Source organism: Platichthys flesus, chromosome 16, assembly GCF_949316205.1.
Source record: "Platichthys flesus chromosome 16, fPlaFle2.1, whole genome shotgun sequence".
NCBI lineage: Eukaryota > Metazoa > Chordata > Actinopteri > Pleuronectiformes > Pleuronectidae > Platichthys > Platichthys flesus.
Window position 1 is genome coordinate 14,195,721 of NC_084960.1, and position 17,133 is coordinate 14,212,853.

At 44.7% G+C, this 17,133-nt stretch overlaps 1 protein-coding gene and 1 non-coding gene across 4 annotated transcripts in view; one reads left to right on the top strand and one right to left on the bottom strand.

The window, feature by feature from the left end:
• cacnb1 (calcium channel, voltage-dependent, beta 1 subunit) overlaps positions 1 to 17,133 on the top strand; it is a 31,138-nt gene that overhangs the window by 2,500 nt on the left and 11,505 nt on the right. For 2 of the 3 annotated variants that reach the window (XM_062407924.1, XM_062407925.1), the window contains exons 2-6: positions 3,754 to 3,840; positions 14,046 to 14,165; positions 14,307 to 14,429; positions 14,912 to 15,048; positions 15,650 to 15,717. In XM_062407924.1, the coding sequence (XP_062263908.1) occupies positions 3,754 to 3,840; positions 14,046 to 14,165; positions 14,307 to 14,429; positions 14,912 to 15,048; positions 15,650 to 15,717 (535 nt within the window). Of the gene's footprint in view, positions 1 to 3,753; positions 3,841 to 8,216; positions 8,536 to 14,045; positions 14,166 to 14,306; positions 14,430 to 14,911; positions 15,049 to 15,649; positions 15,718 to 17,133 lie in introns of those variants that run through there. The other variant, XM_062407926.1, reaches the window with a different exon arrangement.
• trnac-gca (transfer RNA cysteine (anticodon GCA)) lies at positions 3,046 to 3,117 on the bottom strand. Its single transcript has one exon. It is a non-coding gene; the product is annotated as a tRNA-Cys (tRNA).

Consider the following 17,133-nt stretch of genomic DNA (forward strand, 5'->3'; position numbering starts at 1 on the left):
GGAAGGCATCTCTTAATGACCAGTGTGAACAGGAGTAATGATGACAAGACAATGTGACTACTGTTTTTAGACAGACTCAAGAACTTGATAGGTCTCTTGAATCCATCTCGTCCTGCTGTCCAAAGCAAACCTTGAGAGAACATGTGTAACCTCCATTCACAAAGCTTAAACTTATTCATAAACAATCAATTACGCTAATAAAACACAAATCACTGCACCGTTCTTTGTCAATTTAGACTTTATCTTTCAATCACAGTGTAGGTTTGAAACGAGAGTAAGAACCTCAAGGCTAATAACATCAACGCAAGCTAATTGGATGCAGGAGTTGGCAAACATCCATAAAATAAAATGGGTTAGAGCGAGTTTGAGATTTGCTATTCACGAGACACACCTGCTGATGTGAAACATGCCTCGCGGAAAAACAGGGCCCAGAACGTACGGACAAGAATTGCTGATTTGTGTAAAGCTGGAGAGGGTGACTAAGTGATTTCGAAATAACACGATTTTCACTCATTGACAGGAGATGGGGAGTATGCTGTCATCCCCAGTTAAAAACTATATATTTTTATATCATAGATATCATTTATGATGATATGGTATGGTATGAAATGTCATCAGGACTTCATATTTTATAGTCATGCATTTGACAAATAACATTAGAGACCGAACTTCAGTGTATTTAGATGAACAAATCATGCGTCATTGTTAATGAAACGTCAGTGTTACATGATAGAAAAAGCATTAACTTTACCTGTTTGTGGTAAACAGATTGTAAACAGGGTAAACTTCATCCCTCCAAAGCTTTTCATCATTTGTGTTGAATTAACTAAAGCATATTGTCTATATTTTTTAAATAGATCCAGATCAGATCACCTTTTATGAATAATAACAGCTAAATCTTTTATTCCAGAGCGTTCACAAACTTTGTCTCAGTTTGATGGAACAAGGCAGTGATCCATCGTCACTGTCAGATTGGTATTTTCCTGGTATATGTTATTTAAGATGTTACCCATAGATCGTAATTAATGATGGACAAGATAAAGTGTCCTGACTTCTTCCCCAAAAAGATTGCGTATATCGAACTCTGCCATCTTGCCATCGTTGATGCCATTATGAGCCGAGGCTACGCAGTAGCAATCGGAGGATGGAGCCGTGGTATCGAGGTCAGGCCCAGACACGTGCTCAACCAATCATGAGTCAGTGTCAGCTGTCAGTTATGACATTTCACCCAGTTATTATTGGATCAAATTACAAATTAAAACCAATCTTATGAAACAGACAAGAACTTGAACATACTGTACAAACATCGGCGTGATATGAAGTATGATGAGATTACATCAGCGGTTCGGTCCAGCAGCGTTTATTCGAGCGCCAGACAAAAGGCTGAGAGGACACATTATTTTTGCTCTTATTATTTTTTTTATTGAATCTGCGAGTTCTGTTATTTTGGAAGTAGTGTGCAGCAGATTTGTTTTTCTTCTCATCTGTTGAACCTCTCAGAAGAAGAAGAAGAAGAAGAATTGCACTGTAACCTTTGAGATAGAGATACACTTTATTAGTCCCACACACATGCACACACACACAACATGCAAGGGGGGAAATTTGTTTTTCTGCATTGACCCATCTTGTGAAAACAGGAGGACACACAGAGCAGTGGTGTTATTGGAGTAAGGTGCCTTGCTCAGTGGCACTTAGACAGTGGGGTCAGGTAGGCACTTTGACAGTGTGGAACAGATCCAGGTGTTGTCCGTCCAGGTTTTTTTTTGTCTTGTTGTCACTCCGTGGATTCGAACCAGACACCACCGTCGGATTTTCTCCCATAGTCTCACTTTCTGCCACTAGTCCACCGTCTCGAATCAGCTGCAGTGTGGTTGTTTTTCTCTGTGTTCGCACCAGTTGGTGCCTGTGTGGTGTCACAGGTCATGTTTGTTTAAAGGCAGCGTCATCGCTCTGAGGGCCACAGTCTGAACTGTTGCACAGGATGTGACAGTGATCACTGAGTCCAGGAGGGATCACTGTTGGCAGGTAGTTTCCTTGTCTCTGGATCTCGCCTGCTGACCCAGGAACAGATGTTCAAACATTAAGCTTTGAAGCAGTTGACAGGTTTTATCCAGTGTTTGGATGCTTGTGCGCAGAGTGAAGGATTCAAAGCTGGTCGGTTTGTTATAATCCAGTATGTGTGAACAGTTGCTGCTGAAAGTAACTGTTTCTCAGCAATCAGAGGGATAGTGTTCAGTAAAACGATAATAGATATTGACTTATGCACTCATAAATATCAGTCCTCCAACATTGTTTCAGAAAATATCTTTTAAAATCTCACGAGGTAGACCTTTGACTAGATCATCACCATATTTGACACTTTCTGGTTCCGCACGGTACCAGCCAGTCAGTGTGGCTCAACAATCACTTGAATTTGCTTCAGTTATAAATCTCAATGAACGTTTATGGCCTGTAATCGTCATGTTTAGTGTGTTGTTGAGTTAGTAAATGAGACGTCTCAGTATTGTACATTGTACACTATGTTCTTATAATCATGATGTACTTACTGAATATCTATTATAGCTCTGCTTTGCTATGATATGATATTCTGTATTGAACAATACTATCTTGTACTATCCTACATTATACATTACTATAAACCTAACTATACATATTATACTATACTACACTATACTATACTAACTAGATAGATGGATATATAAGTCATTCATGGGAAAACTATGTTCATAAACGCGCCACCTTTACATGTTTATGCTCTTTTATTCTGGATTTTATCTCTGTAAATTAACTATCTTTGTGTTTTGTACTGGTGACTTAAGATGTCACTTTGCACTCTGGGAAGCTGTGATGGGTATTTTCTTACTTTCCTCTGTTTTATTGATAAGTAATGAATCGGTTATATGTATAAATAAATAGGTATTTTGTTTATTCAGTCAGCAGTCCTACATTGATCAGGCAATGTGAAGTTAACAGGGTTAAAGATATATATAAAAAAAAAAACCACCGTCCTTCCTGCTATTAAACCAGGTTATGCAACAGGAAACCAGGGGGCATCCGGATTTGAACCAGAGACCTCTTGATCTGCAGTCAAATGCTCTACCACTGAGCTATACCCCCTTCCTCCTGAGAGAGCAAGAGTACACAGCTGTCTCGTGGGTAATAGAAGTATTAAACGGGCTTTGTAGATGTGGTGACATGTACTGTACATTAACCTGCTGTGTTTGTCTTCCTAAGCATTATTCTGTGCTGCTGCGTTTTCCCAACCAGCTGTTCTCTTCTCGAACAACACAGCCATCCTCTGATTGCCAACAAATGTGATTAGTCGGCATTGTGTAACCATGGCGATGTGGGCAGAGTGGGAACATAATGCAATGTGTGGCCTCTGCCCAACCCGGATAGGCCGTTTGCCAGGGGCCTGCCAATCCGATTACAAGGTCCCAGTTTGCATCAGAACATGAAAAATGACAAGTAATATAGCCTGCTCACGGACACGCTACAGACGAATCTTCTCTGGTCGACTTCCTGTACGGTCTGGGACTCGTGCTGCTTTATCTCTGCCTCCATCTGACCGCCTGATCATATTCAGAGGCTTTTAACAAATGCCACGCCAACTGTTTGTGGTCATCCTGCTCTCTGGAAATGGGGTTTTCAGAGAAATATGTCAAGATGAGTTATAATGGATCAGCACCATTAAACTTTCTTTGTGTTCTTTCCCTTCTCTCCGTCCTCCCCACCCCCCCCCTCCGGTTTCAGGGAAAGTACGCCAAGAGGAAGGGCAGATTCAAGCGGTCGGACGGAAGCACCTCCTCCGACACCACCTCCAACAGCTTTGTCCGACAGGTAACGTGTCACTCTTAATCCTTCCCTCAGAGACCTCAGCCTCCACTTTCCTCGCAACTTATTTAATGAAGAGTCATGTGAGAGTTTAATGGAGTCAAAGTGAGCCCATTTAATGCTGAGAGTTCACTGGCTCCTTATTAAAATGTGAATCCTTTAAATGAGTTTCATTTCCTCTCAGACCTAAGATTATTGTATTTTACTTTTTATTGCATATCCAACTTTCACAATTTACACAAATCATTAAATCATCTTCAGAAGTTAATTGGACAAAACTAGGAAATAACCTGAATGGAATAATTGGATCCTGAACCTTGAAACACTTTGATTCCTGGAGGTTTAGTCTGGAGTTTGTCTTCTATTTTCGCCTTATGTCTATGTTTAAAAGTCAAATCTGCTGCAGGAATCTCTGGCAAAGACAGCCAGGGATACATGAAATATTTGTGGCATGACCACACTCCCTTAGAATGGCACTCAGTACAGTGCATACCTCTGCCGAGGCCCGACAGTGCCCCTACAAAACCCACATTTAAATTCACTAGATATCATAAATATCAGTGCCCTAAACATGTCCATCCACATCCACCAATTATTCTTTGAGAATTTATAGTATAGGAAGTGGTCAAATAAATAAATATATGTGTGTTTGTATGTGTGTGAGTGTATATATTTATACATATATATGTGTTTATATATGTATTTATATATATATATGAGACTTTTATACGGATAGGAGATGTAATGCAAACAGGAATGAAAATAATCCCTGAAAAAGAAATCCTTCTGGTTCCTGTGATAAGTGGAATATTGATCATTTTTCAGCGTTAAAGGCGTCTCATTTGCAATTTGGAATTTTTTTCTATAAGTTATATCCTTATGTCAGCTTTCTCCTCAGTGTTTTTTCATGTCCCAGTTTTATTCTCAGTTTTCACGCTATGAAAACCTTCTATTTTCCTGTGGCTCTCCCTCTCTGCACCTATGTATGTCCCAGCAGCCCACAGACTGCTCCGTATCTGACACATTGAAATGGCTTTGATAACATCAGCGGTAAACCCTGGTGACTACAGCTGTGCACAGCATTATTGTCACAGTGGCGGAGCTGTGAGACACAGGTAGAGATTCCTTCAGGGCTCAGATACTGATTATAAGTCCCCAGGTGTAGTCAGTCCCCAGACTCACCCCCTCAGGCTCCTCCCCTCTGACCCTGACCCCGCCCTGTGGAGGCATTGATTGGGAGAGAGCGAGTAAAACACGTCAGTGCTCCAGTGGCTGAGACTCATTTTATCCTGTGGGACGGGTCAAGAAGGCTCTCGTCCTCGGACAGGGACATCTCCTCTCCTCAGGGACTTCAGGAGGCCGGGTTTAAAGCCTCGCGCCCTGGACCCGCTGAGAAGTCTTCGTCTGGACATGACATTTCTTAAAAGCCATTCTGTGTCACGACTTAATGAGTCCCCCCTTTTTTCCCATCTGACCTCTTCATTTGTGAGAGGAAATGATTTGCCCCGTGCTGAATGACATTTACCCGTCCAGCACTGGCGTTGCTTTCGAAAAAAAGAAGAGAAGAAATCCTATCAGTGTGGGTGAACACAGGGAGCTGAACTCTCCTGTGGTTTCTAAAGGTTACAGCTACATCCTCGCCTGCACACACCACCTGTCCGTCCACCTCATCCTTCTAGGACTCGGGGATGCTGAATGAACATGTGCACTGGGGACTGCAGGTTAGGCAGGATTCATAATCACTTGCACTCTTTGAGGAACTCATTAACCATAGAAAGGATGATTTAACACATCCTGAGACAAATATCCTCCCAGTCCTCCCAGTATTAGTCAGGATTTCACTCATTAGAGTGGAACGAGCAGGGATGGCACACAGTCGAAATGACGCTCATAATCCAGAAATTAACTTAGCGACTCAGCCGCTGAACGTATGAAGTGTCTATTTGTGTTTTTACACATGGAAGTTATTCTTGAATCTTTGTTAAGATAAAAGTATAATAACTGGTTTTCATTGAAGAAAAAGACGAACACAGGCGCCCTATAGGTTTTTGTACACACAGCCTATTTTAGCCTCTCCTTGAGGAACGCAAAGCAGAGCCCTGTATAGGCTTTACAGTCTCACACACACCTACGCAAGTGCACAGTCACTCACCACACACACACACAAATACACAAGAGCCACAATCAGCCAACGGTAGAGCTGGCTGGTACACTGGGCCTGGTTTCCATGGCAACCGGGCCACTGAGTCTCCCTCTGTGTGCAGACACAGTGGGATGAAGAGACGGAGGGGATGATGTTTAGATGGGTTTGTGTGTGTGTATGTGTGTGTGTGTTGGGAGGGAGGTGGTGCCGCCTAGATGTTTGTTCAGTGTCCATGTGTGTGTGTCGGTGTGTGTGTGTGTGTGTGTGTCGAGTTAAAAAAAAACACACTCTATCTTCAGGTGTGTGAAGACAGCCTGAGACTGTTTGCTGCCGTGGCTGCTCTGTGGAATATGCAACATGTCTGCTGTTGTTCCAGCGATGTTGTGTTATCACTGAATAAAAACATTATCACATCAAAATTAATATTTTCCATATTGGAATCATTATCTCATTTCCAGCCAGGAAAACACACACACAAATCGGAAGGTACGATGATCACATTGCAGCTGCGTCACATTCGTGGATTCGCTCTGAGAACGAAACTAATGGTCCGTTCCACTTCCATTTCCAAGTTCCTTCAAATTGCAGAAAGTGGCTATTTACTACCAAATTGATGTAGCGAGATGTGACGTGATTTGCCCAGTGGCACATCACCAGTACCACATGGGGGAACTGAGAAAAGAGCTTAATATATATAACATCCATTTCTCTGTAATCAAACCATATATTCACGCTGCTGACAAGAACAAACAGCAGCTTATGCTCGGCTGCCATTAATTAGACTCTGCAGCGTTTTTTTCAGTCGGCCGCTAAATGTAATATGTTCACCACTGACTGATCACCACCATATTTCCTGGGGAAAACGTGGCACTGTCGCGTGCTTTAACGATTTTTTTGGGCGTTTCCTCATCTCACGCTGCCCTAATTTTCTCTCGTCCCACGGCTGCGATTTACAAAGCGTGAAATGTTTTTACCTTTTTTTAATAAATTGAAAACCATGTTGGGGGGGGGGGGGGGGGGGGGGGGGTATTGGAGAAACATATAAAGATCTATCCATGTTGGTTTTTTCATGGCTGCATAGAGAAGATCACATCCCGGCTCGTGTGTGTGAAAGAGAGACACAGCAGCCATCTTCCTGTCAGTCCTGACACATGAAGACCAGTTGCTGCTGCTGACTGGCTGCACTAGTGGCTCCTTTTTTCTTTTTTTTTCACCTCTCCCAGCTGGCCACCTCGTCATCAGCCCCTGACACAAGAGGAGGAGGTGGTCGGGGGCTGTAGCCATGGAGAAGCCCCCCGTCAGTGCGCCAGAGGTCGCCCTCTAGTGGACAAATAAGACCCCCCCCCCCCCCCCCCCCCCTCCACCTTGAACCACCACCACCCCCCATTCAACCACACCTATTAGCCTGTAGACCTCCTTTCAGATTTTTTACATTATCCAACATTATCTAGCCTTCTAATGTCCATATTAATATACCAGAAAAACACATTTTGGATGGTGTTCAACATGTAATGGGTTTACAAATGGGTTTTGAGCAGCAACTATTCAGCGGGCACTTAAAGGTAGTGGAGCAACAGTTGCTTCAAGGGCTTCTTGTCCTCAGTTCACTGGTGTTTCACCGAACCAGCCGGACTCCCCCTGCCCCCCCCCTCCCCTCCTGCCCTCATATCCATATTAATACCTCGCCTGACACGCTGATATCCGTGAGTAAAGAGACGGAGGGACAGGTCGAGAAGAATTACATCAGGACAGAGGCCGAGAGGAATGAATCGAAGAGATGGAGAGAGAAAGGGGGTGGGGGGAGAGAGAGAGAGAGAGAGAGAGAGAGAAGGGGAGGGGGGTTTCCCTGGGCACTGCCCCAGCCCCCCTCTCACGTCAACGGGGACATCAAATGGCTGACGGCTGCATACCGAGCCTCCTTCTGGGTCTTGGTGTGTTCACGTCCCTGTTTCTGACCGGCCAGGGCTAAATATATTTCTGCAGTTTGCAAATGTAGCACAAGTCCTGCAACCCGACCCCAGACCAGCTCCAGCTCCCCTTCCTCTACACAAGGTTCACGTTCCTCTGGGTAGTGGAGGTGGGTGGGTGGGGGCAGTAGGTGGAGGGGGTGGGCGTGTGTGTGTGTGTGTGTGTGCGTGTGTGTGTGTGTGTGTGTGTGTGTGTGTATGTGTGTGTGTGTTTGTGCGTGCGTGAAGGGGTTGGAGGTTAAGGGAGCGCTCTCCTGGTTTGACACATACCGCACTCTTTCCTGTCTTTCTCTCTCTATCACACACACCACACACACTCACACACACGCACCACATACACACACACACTTTCATACACACATGTACACTTATGCACTTGTCAGACTAACCGGCAGACACTCACACTAGTTGCCACTATCTCTCTCTCTCTCTCTCTCTCACACACACACATACACACCCACACATCACACACACACACATACACGTAACTCTGTCTGTGGACTCCGGCGCTGCCAGCTTGGTTTGCCGTGGTGTGGCAAGGGTGGCAAACGAGGTATGGAGAGAACCGAGAGGATTCAGAGGCCCGTCATGGTAAGATCCACAAGCTGTGCACTTTTTTGGTTGCATCTACCTGAACTGGAATCTGCGGTCGTCCGAGCTTCTGTCCTTGTGTGGGTGTGTGTGCGTGTGGACAGAGTTTGGAAAGTCCAGCAGCCTCTTCTGCTGTGAGGTATGACAGGAGATTATAACATGCAGCCCGTGTCCTGGTAGTTCTAAACCTCCCGGTCTGTGTCCCTCTCCCTCACTCTCCCCTCGCTCCCACTCGTACTGTGCGATTCCATTTTGGGCCGGACCACAGCTGCGGGGAAGGCGCTGTGTTTTTAATTAGACTTCCAGTCCCACCGGTTGCCTGCTGCTATGTGCGCTGCCTCTCGAGCGTCCTACCGCTGTGGCCATTTCAGGGGCCTCCTGTCACTGCTGTTCCCCCCCGTCCCTCACAGGCCTCGGCTGGATCTTGTACTCTATAGTGGACGGAGCAGGAACAAATGTTCTCTGTCGCAGTGTTTGCAGGGTTGATGATTAAAACATTCGGTATTATCATTTGATTTTCAGTGCATTTGCAGAGCTGCCACTAACAAGTATTTATCCTGTAAAAAATAATGAGTTGGTCAACATGGGTCTGTAGATTATGGCGATTAACTTAAACTGGTTAAAAATGTCTTTGACCCAGAGATATTCTGTCTACAATCATGTAAAACTAACGAAAAATAACAAACCCTTTCACATTTCAGAAGCTGTAAAAAGCAAAGCTTGAAACATGGCCTCAAATATCAATTGATTTTTAATATTGTTGTAGTTTACCCTTCTGCTGATTAAGTAGTTATTAAGTGGTTGTTTAAATTGTATGTGGTTTCCCAAGTAAACAAAAGAAAAGAATGTTTCATATTTCTATCAGTCCTAGTCTGTTTACTTTATATTAGATTGTATTCGATTATATTATTCAGAAATTTCAAATCATTAGTCATATGTCAAATTTTCCCAGAGTCTAAGGGGACACTGTGGAATTTCTTCTGTGACCAGCTGTACAAAAACAGATGCTTAAAGTTGTTCTCGATTTCTTTTCATAGATTATCAATAACTTTCTATTTCTTCTTCTTTCGGTTTACTCATAGTTTCACCTCCTAATATAGAATAGAGGAGTTTGGATTTGTATCGCTGGGTGTCTGTAGCATATTAACTATCAAGTGTATGAACTTTATAAGTTTATGTCGTATTTTGCTTGTTGGAGAACATATTTGTTGACATTGATCTGTAAAAGTGGCATTGTATTGACTTATTTAGTCTTTTTTTTACTTTGGGGGATTTTGTTTCGCAAAAACCAAATGACTTTTTCCTTGATTCCCTTGTTGCTTGTTTGTGAAAATGGGAATTTCTGGTGAGGTCAGACCATGACTCACTCATCAACACACACGCTGACACACGCACACACACACACCATCCAGCTGGTTGCCATGACGCTGCTGTGACAGTGGATAGGAATATAGCCATTTCCTGCCACCGGCCATGAGCTTCAGACAGGGAATCTGTCCTTTGTGAAGCCTCAGTTTGTACATCTGCCTCTCCTGTGAGCTTCTCTCTGTACCTGTACTTACCGAACTAATCACACTCTGGATGAGATCTGAATATCCAGCAGAGCTCCGGCTCGGCTACTAATGCGTTCTGATTGGCTTCCAGCTGGAGAGAGATGAGCTGTTTTGTTCTTCTTCCCTGAAATGTTCGATAGGCGAGGCCCGAGGAGACACAGCGTGATAATCCAAATAGGAAAAGGATATTTGATGCTCTCGCTTTCCTGTCTGCTTCTTCTTTTTTTCATGTTTTCACATCATCTGAACTGATAAGTAGATGCAGATATTTTTATCTGTTTAATTACCCGGGCAGGGCTTGGAAGTTTGTGTTCGCTCTCAGATGGTAATCACTTCTCAGTCACACATTGTGAAGCCTGACAGCACCTGCTGCGATGTTCCTGTTGTCTGTGGCAGAAGCAGATTAAAATGTTTGACCTGTGAGCTGTCTCGCGGCACGAGGAAGACGGTGGATTGTTTCTGGCGTTTTTCCGAAGATGTTAAAAAAGGATCAATGAGAATCAAACGGCAAACGTGCCAACGCCAAATCGATATGTGTACACTCCTTAATCAGCTTTGTGCCGATTCCAAAAGCAAATCTTCTTTATTGCCTCAGTTTTTTTTCTTCTTTCCCTTTTTCCTGAAACTCTTTACAAAGGATGCGGCCTCTCATCAGGAGAAACAACGTTAACTCGCTCCCTTGCTACCGGACGACTCTTTTCAACCCTCCTTATTCAAAGCGTTTGTCTTTTGCCATCCCCACCCGTGCACACTATTCCATTTCCTCCATCTCCCTGACGCCACCCCGTTCGTTCTGTGGCTCTTTTCTTCCCACCTCCATTTTCTGAGGTGATCACTTCATTATCAACGCCAAGGTGTCGATTTATCAAGGTGGCAGCCAAACTGCAGAAAATAGAGGAGAAACGCAGATGCCTCATTTTCCTGATAATTACAGAGCCTTGCCTCCTGCCTTTTTCATATTTTGTTGTTCTTGCCTCCCATGCAGTTTAGTTTGGATTTTTATCAACTAAATAAAGAAAAAAGTTTCAGCTCTGTTGTTGTCATTGGTAAGCAGCCAAAGACTTTACTGTCTTGATGTACCGTGTTGAGCAGAGTGTCACTGATGTACCAAACACTGTGTAAGAAAACACCTCATTGATCGCCTGTTGTAAAGCTTTTATGCCAGTTCCCCCCCGCCGCTGATTTCCCCTCAGGGCATTTTATTTGCTATTGATCACTCTATCTTCTGTCCGACTCCCTCCTCATGCAGCTCTCGCCGGCTGCCTGGAATAAGCAGCAGAGATGGTTACTATGACACTTGTGGGGGTCTCGAGTCTGGCACTGCCAATAGGAAAGCGGCTCCGCCATCAGGTGGCGTGTAGCTATTTTGAACAGGAGCTGTATGTGAAGTGAAGCAAGGAGCTAAATTAGAGACACAACCCAGTGACATGAGAGGAGGAGAAGAAGAAGAAGAAGAGGAAGAAGAAGAAGAAGAAGAAGAAGAAGAGGGGAGGAAGGAGAGTGTTAGGAATGAAAAGGTAGAGTGAACGTGTCCAGTTGTTCTCTCAGTCCTCGGTGGAGTCTCAGTGTAGAGAGCGTGCAGGGAGGTTATTTATCAGTTGATATTTTCTCTCTCCCCTCATCTGCCGTCATCGTTTCTATTATTTGTGCTCATGCTTCTCTTTTTTTTTCTCTGCCTCTATTATTTTCGGAGTTGTGTGTGACGTGAATGGAGTGTAAAAGTGACACAGAGACACAAGCATTTGTCCACACACAAATATACACTCGCACAGACACACACGGAGTCATCGCCCATCCCTCCCACTCTCTCTCGCTCCATGTTATATTTTGCTGCATCACCGACCTCTCGCAGGGAGCCGGTTGGTCACATTGTGGATGTTCCACCGGGGGTTTCCTGAGCGAGGTGTCTCAACCTCCGCTCAGTCTGTCCTCGGTGTCAGGATGCACCTGTGCCGTTCGGGGGATGACTCAGAGCCACTGGGTGGGGGGATGGGGGGGGGGGGGGGGTGTGGCTGTTTACCGTCCTCATTAAACTCTGTGTGCCACTCACAGGATGGTTCTTCCTGCTCGAGTGGGAAGCAGGCACGCCGCGGCCTGCGCTCCAGTTCGAGTAAATGAATCAGGAAGTTGTGATGCTCTGTGAATGCCTGAGGATGCGAGGAGTATAGCCGTCGCCTTAGCAACAGGGAGTGTCTCTGCTCTCGGTGTTCCGTTGCCAAGTCACAGAGCGCCGCGGTGCGACAGGTGGCAGAGCCAGAATCAACATTTGGGTTTGCCCATTCATTTGAGATCACCAACAGACGCACAGACGGGAATCAAAGCGTAGAGGAGCGTTAATCACACACAACTGCACGTGTAAACACTGACAAGCGCACAGGTGCTTAAGCTTTTCACCCCGGTACCTGCAGGTCAACTCTATTTCGAGTTCTCTTCACAGGTTTGTGTTTGATTAATGGTACAAAGCACTTTTCTTTTGTTTAATTCTTGTGTTTGTTTTAATATAGTGCAACGTTGTGGAATTTTGCCGTCTGCCTCCACCGAGGCCCAACAGTCTCCTTGTCAAAATATATTTAAATTCATTTGTTACAGATTTTTATTTGGATCTATGCTCATAAATACCAGTCCCCATAACATGTTTGATTAATTCCATTAAATCTCATTACTTGAAAAAGTGTGCCGCCTATTTAGCACCCAACATATATTTCCTGGCATCTTTGTTACCCACATTACTCGATTCCAGAGGATAACTACTTTCCCTCAATCAAATATTCCCCCGTCCTTATCAGAAATCCTCTCAATTGTTATAGATTATAATATATTTGGCTGTAATTTATTATTTCACATGATAAAGGGTGACATGTTTCTCTTCCCCTATAAGGATTTTAAATGTTGTTTCAATATCAGAAACTTGGATAATACGGTTTCATTATCCAGTCCTAAACCAAGAGAGTCTGTTGCACTCACTCATTGAGCGTTTTTCTGACTAAACACGTTCAGGGTTTTTTCTTTTTTTTTATCATCATCACATATGGCGTATGTCATCTTTGCGTATTCTCACCTCTATTTTAAAAGCCCACACCTAGTGACTCACTTCTTCTGCCTGGCACATTCAGCTGTCCGCATTCTTGTCGGCACCTCCTACAAAGCGGCAGGCTGCCTGTCGGCTCAAAGACGGAGGGGGGGAAAAAAACACGGCAAGAAGAGAACAAGTGGGATTGTTATATAAATTGAACACTCAAACACTTCAGAAGTCCAGGCTGCCTCCCTCGCTGCAGCAGGAGAGTACAGTAGGCCGCGGCCGCGGGCTCACCGGAGGCTCGGGTTTTTATTGTGCTATGGCTGTCTGCATGAGGGGTCACCAGGAGAGAGTCAAGTTACCGTGCATGAGTGGTGGATATGCTGGAAACTGTAGCCACTTCATGAGAAATTTATATCCACACTAATGTTATAAACAGTCCTCGGGCCATTTTTTCTCTCTATCTCTCCAAATGTTTCTGTTTCCACTCGACACCCCCCCCCCCAACACGATGATGTGCTCTACCTGTGCGAACCCAGTTAACACCTCGGCCTCTCTGAAGCTGCGGCTCGCAAACGTGGACCTGTTGTCGATGCATCCTCCCCACCTCAAATTACACAGGGTCAGCTTTCAGGCAATATGAAGGCCGAGGCCCCTTTTGTGTGGACTGTACTGTATGTAGGTTACGCTTCATTAGACGGGTTTGACATCTTGACCGCAAACAGATTGCTTAAAGGCTGAGGCGCGACCTCTCTGCATAGTCGAGGCGAAAAAGGAGCAGGAGAACATCGGGAATACCTTAAGATGAGCAAACAGGTTTTCAGACCACACTGAGTTCCTCCTGCAATTTCAAGGGTCCCCTTCCTTCATGAGTTGATATGTATACCCTGCTGTGCACTGTTGTCCTTGCTCCGCTCCTCACCTCTCAATATGCATTTCAGGGCTCGGCAGACTCCTACACCAGCCGGCCGTCGGACTCAGACGTGTCCCTGGAGGAGGACCCAGAGGCTCTGAGGAAGGAGGCTGACAGACAGGCGCTCGCCACACTCGAGAAAGCAAAGGTCAGAAAGAAGCTGTTTTTCTTTCTCTTCCTGGTAAACCTCGTTATCAAATGGACACCGAACTCGACGGGAGGTCGGCAGCTCACTGTGATGTTTTTGGCGAGCTGTTGCTAATGGCTGTCTTCTTCATTGCTGCTTCAGACCAAACCGGTGGCGTTTGCTGTGCGGACGAATGTGGGTTACAACCCCGGCCCCAGCGATGACGTTCCTGTGCAGGGCATGGCCATATCGTTTGAAGCCAAAGACTTCCTGCACATTAAAGAGGTTTGAACTTCCCCAAAATGTTGTTTTGTCCTGAGCCATACCACATCCTTCCTCCAAGTTTCGTGAAAATCAGTTTTTGTTTCATATTGCTTACAAATAAACAAACATACAAATCAACCAACAAAAATTGAGACAGGTGTAAACATAACCTCCAATGTATTGAACAGAAGAATTTATCTTAACATTAGCAAATGATTTTGTTTGTTTGTGGGACAAAATTGTTATGAATATAAAAGTGCCATAATATACTTTGGAAGCATTTGTGCTCTGTGCTGTCTTATACATTCTTATATGCAGCACAAAGACAGCACTGTGTAACCTTTTTCAGATAAGTGCCATACAAATAAAGTTATTATTATAGTGTCATTAAAGTGAATAAATAGTGTGATTAGAGGCACTGGTTGCTGCTGAGTGGTAATATATGTGAGCAGGAAAATGCAGGCGCCTCATTGCTGACGTCTGGTTGTCTGTTCCCTGCGCAGAAGTACAACAACGACTGGTGGATCGGGCGTCTGGTGAAGGAAGGCTGTGAGGTGGGCTTCATCCCCAGCCCGGTCAAACTGGAGAACACCCGACTGCTGCAGGAGCAAAGGATGAGACAGAACCGACTTAGCTCCAGGTGACCACAGAAAGAAAAAAAAAAGGCCTCTGAATCCACAGTATCAGCAGCACAAACAACCACAGTGTTTAAAACAGGTCAACACTGAGTCACACTTCAGCCGCCAGGCAATGTAAAACATCCGGAAATAGACAAAAGCACTGCAGTGAGTCACTGTATTCCACTACGCAAATAAAACGTGTACATATTGTACATACTCCATGCCTCTGTAGTCTCAGGTTGTGTTTAGAAGAAAAAAAAGAATGCATTGAATATTTCAATTATTAATATCTGTATTAGAAAATCCACACCACAGTAACCGTAGAGGTCAGAATTACATATATACAATTCCCGGGGAATGCACTTAAAGCACAAGAGCTCATTCACACTTTTGTGAATCTTTTTTTCTCTTTTCTATTTAATACCAGAGGTCACAGCAGCACCTTGTTTACTACATATCAGTGTCCACTGCAAGAATACAACTAACAATTTCTTGCTTGTGACATCAATTAACAATCAAACAATCATACAATCCATAAATCAAACTTTATCCATGCCGCCACTTTTAACCATGTATTCTGTGCCGAGTAATAATGTCTGCATGTCTGTTTTCACATTTCAGTAAATCTGGAGGAAGCTCCAGTCTGGACGTTGCCACGGGAACCCGCAGGCCCACCCCTCCTGGCACAGGTGAGGTCACAGGGGTCTCCTCATCAAGTGGCGAAGTAGTGACTGCGTGCGCGTGTTTGTGTGGCCAACCTGTCAGAGAGGAACAAGAGAGAGAGCGTGCGTGATCTGCGCGCTGGTATTTAGATGAAGATTTTAATTGGCTAGTTAGTCGGGGAATGATGATGAATCACGCCGCGTCTAAGTGTCTCGCCGTGTGAAGTGAGAGAGGTCTTGAGAGGTCTGTCAGGCCTGAAATAGAGCCGAGAATGGACTGCGCTCATTAAACCTGATAAGTATGCCTGTGTTGTGTACGTGTGTGTGTGCGTGTGTGCGTGCATCACCAGGACTACACAGAACGTCTGCTTGATGTTCAGAGAGACAGCAGGAGAGAGGGAAGTGCAAAAATAAACAGTTTGTATTGACTTCAGGGGGTTTCATTAATCAAACAGAGCCGCTGAACTGAACCCAGTACTTGTGTAGAAGAAACCGCATCCGTCCTAACTCGCCTGGTGCTGATCCGACTGAAAGCAAACAACCTGGTGAGGGAGTTTTTGGACCTTTGTACCAATTGCAGGAAGTTGAGACGGTAGGAAACAGTAGGAAGAGGAAGCGGCTCTAAGGATAACTTTCAGTCTACACCTCCATAAGATGTGATGTTTGAACCACGATGACGTTCATTCTGCTGGTAGTATATTTCGGAATGATATTTCACTGAGTACGAACCGATCTATACAATTTCTACATTGAAACGAAAAGGAGGAAGGTTAGCGAAGACAGCAGCCGAAGTGACAACACGCTGAGGTCAGACACACGCCAGTCTACAAACGAGTCGGTGTCAAGTATAGGTAGCCTACTATTATCATTAAAGTGGTATTGATCAGCTCCGCTTACTCTTAGCAAATAAAAAATAATCAACAAGTGTAATTTCCTTAAGACACCTGCTGACCTAGTCCACGGCCCCCCAGGACCAACCACGCCCACTTCACCCACCAAGGACAATCCCGTCACACTCTCGACTCCCAGTCGCAGCTTCCCCCTCTAAGCTTCCCTCTCTCCCATCTCCTCCTTCTTCCTCCCAGTTTCCTCTGCAGCCACTCCCTTACCTCACTTCTTTCACATCTTGGGGTTTTGTTGCTCTCCTGTCACAGTGAACCCACTTCCTGCTCTGCTCTTCACGTTATCGTTGGCTCCCTTTCTGACGATTCTGACGTTTTCTTTTGCAATCTCTTGTCGCTGTTATTTCTAGTTTAAATGTGTTTCAGTTTTAGCTTGTGCCATCTCTTGCAGTCTCCTCCATGCTTCTTTCTGGATGCATCTCACATTCTTTCTTCTATTTACTCCCACCCCTCATTTTATTTCTCCTCTGCTTCCTTCTCAACTCTCTTCCACTTCACCTTATCTCGCCATTTCCTCTCGCTCCTCCTTTTCATCTTCTCT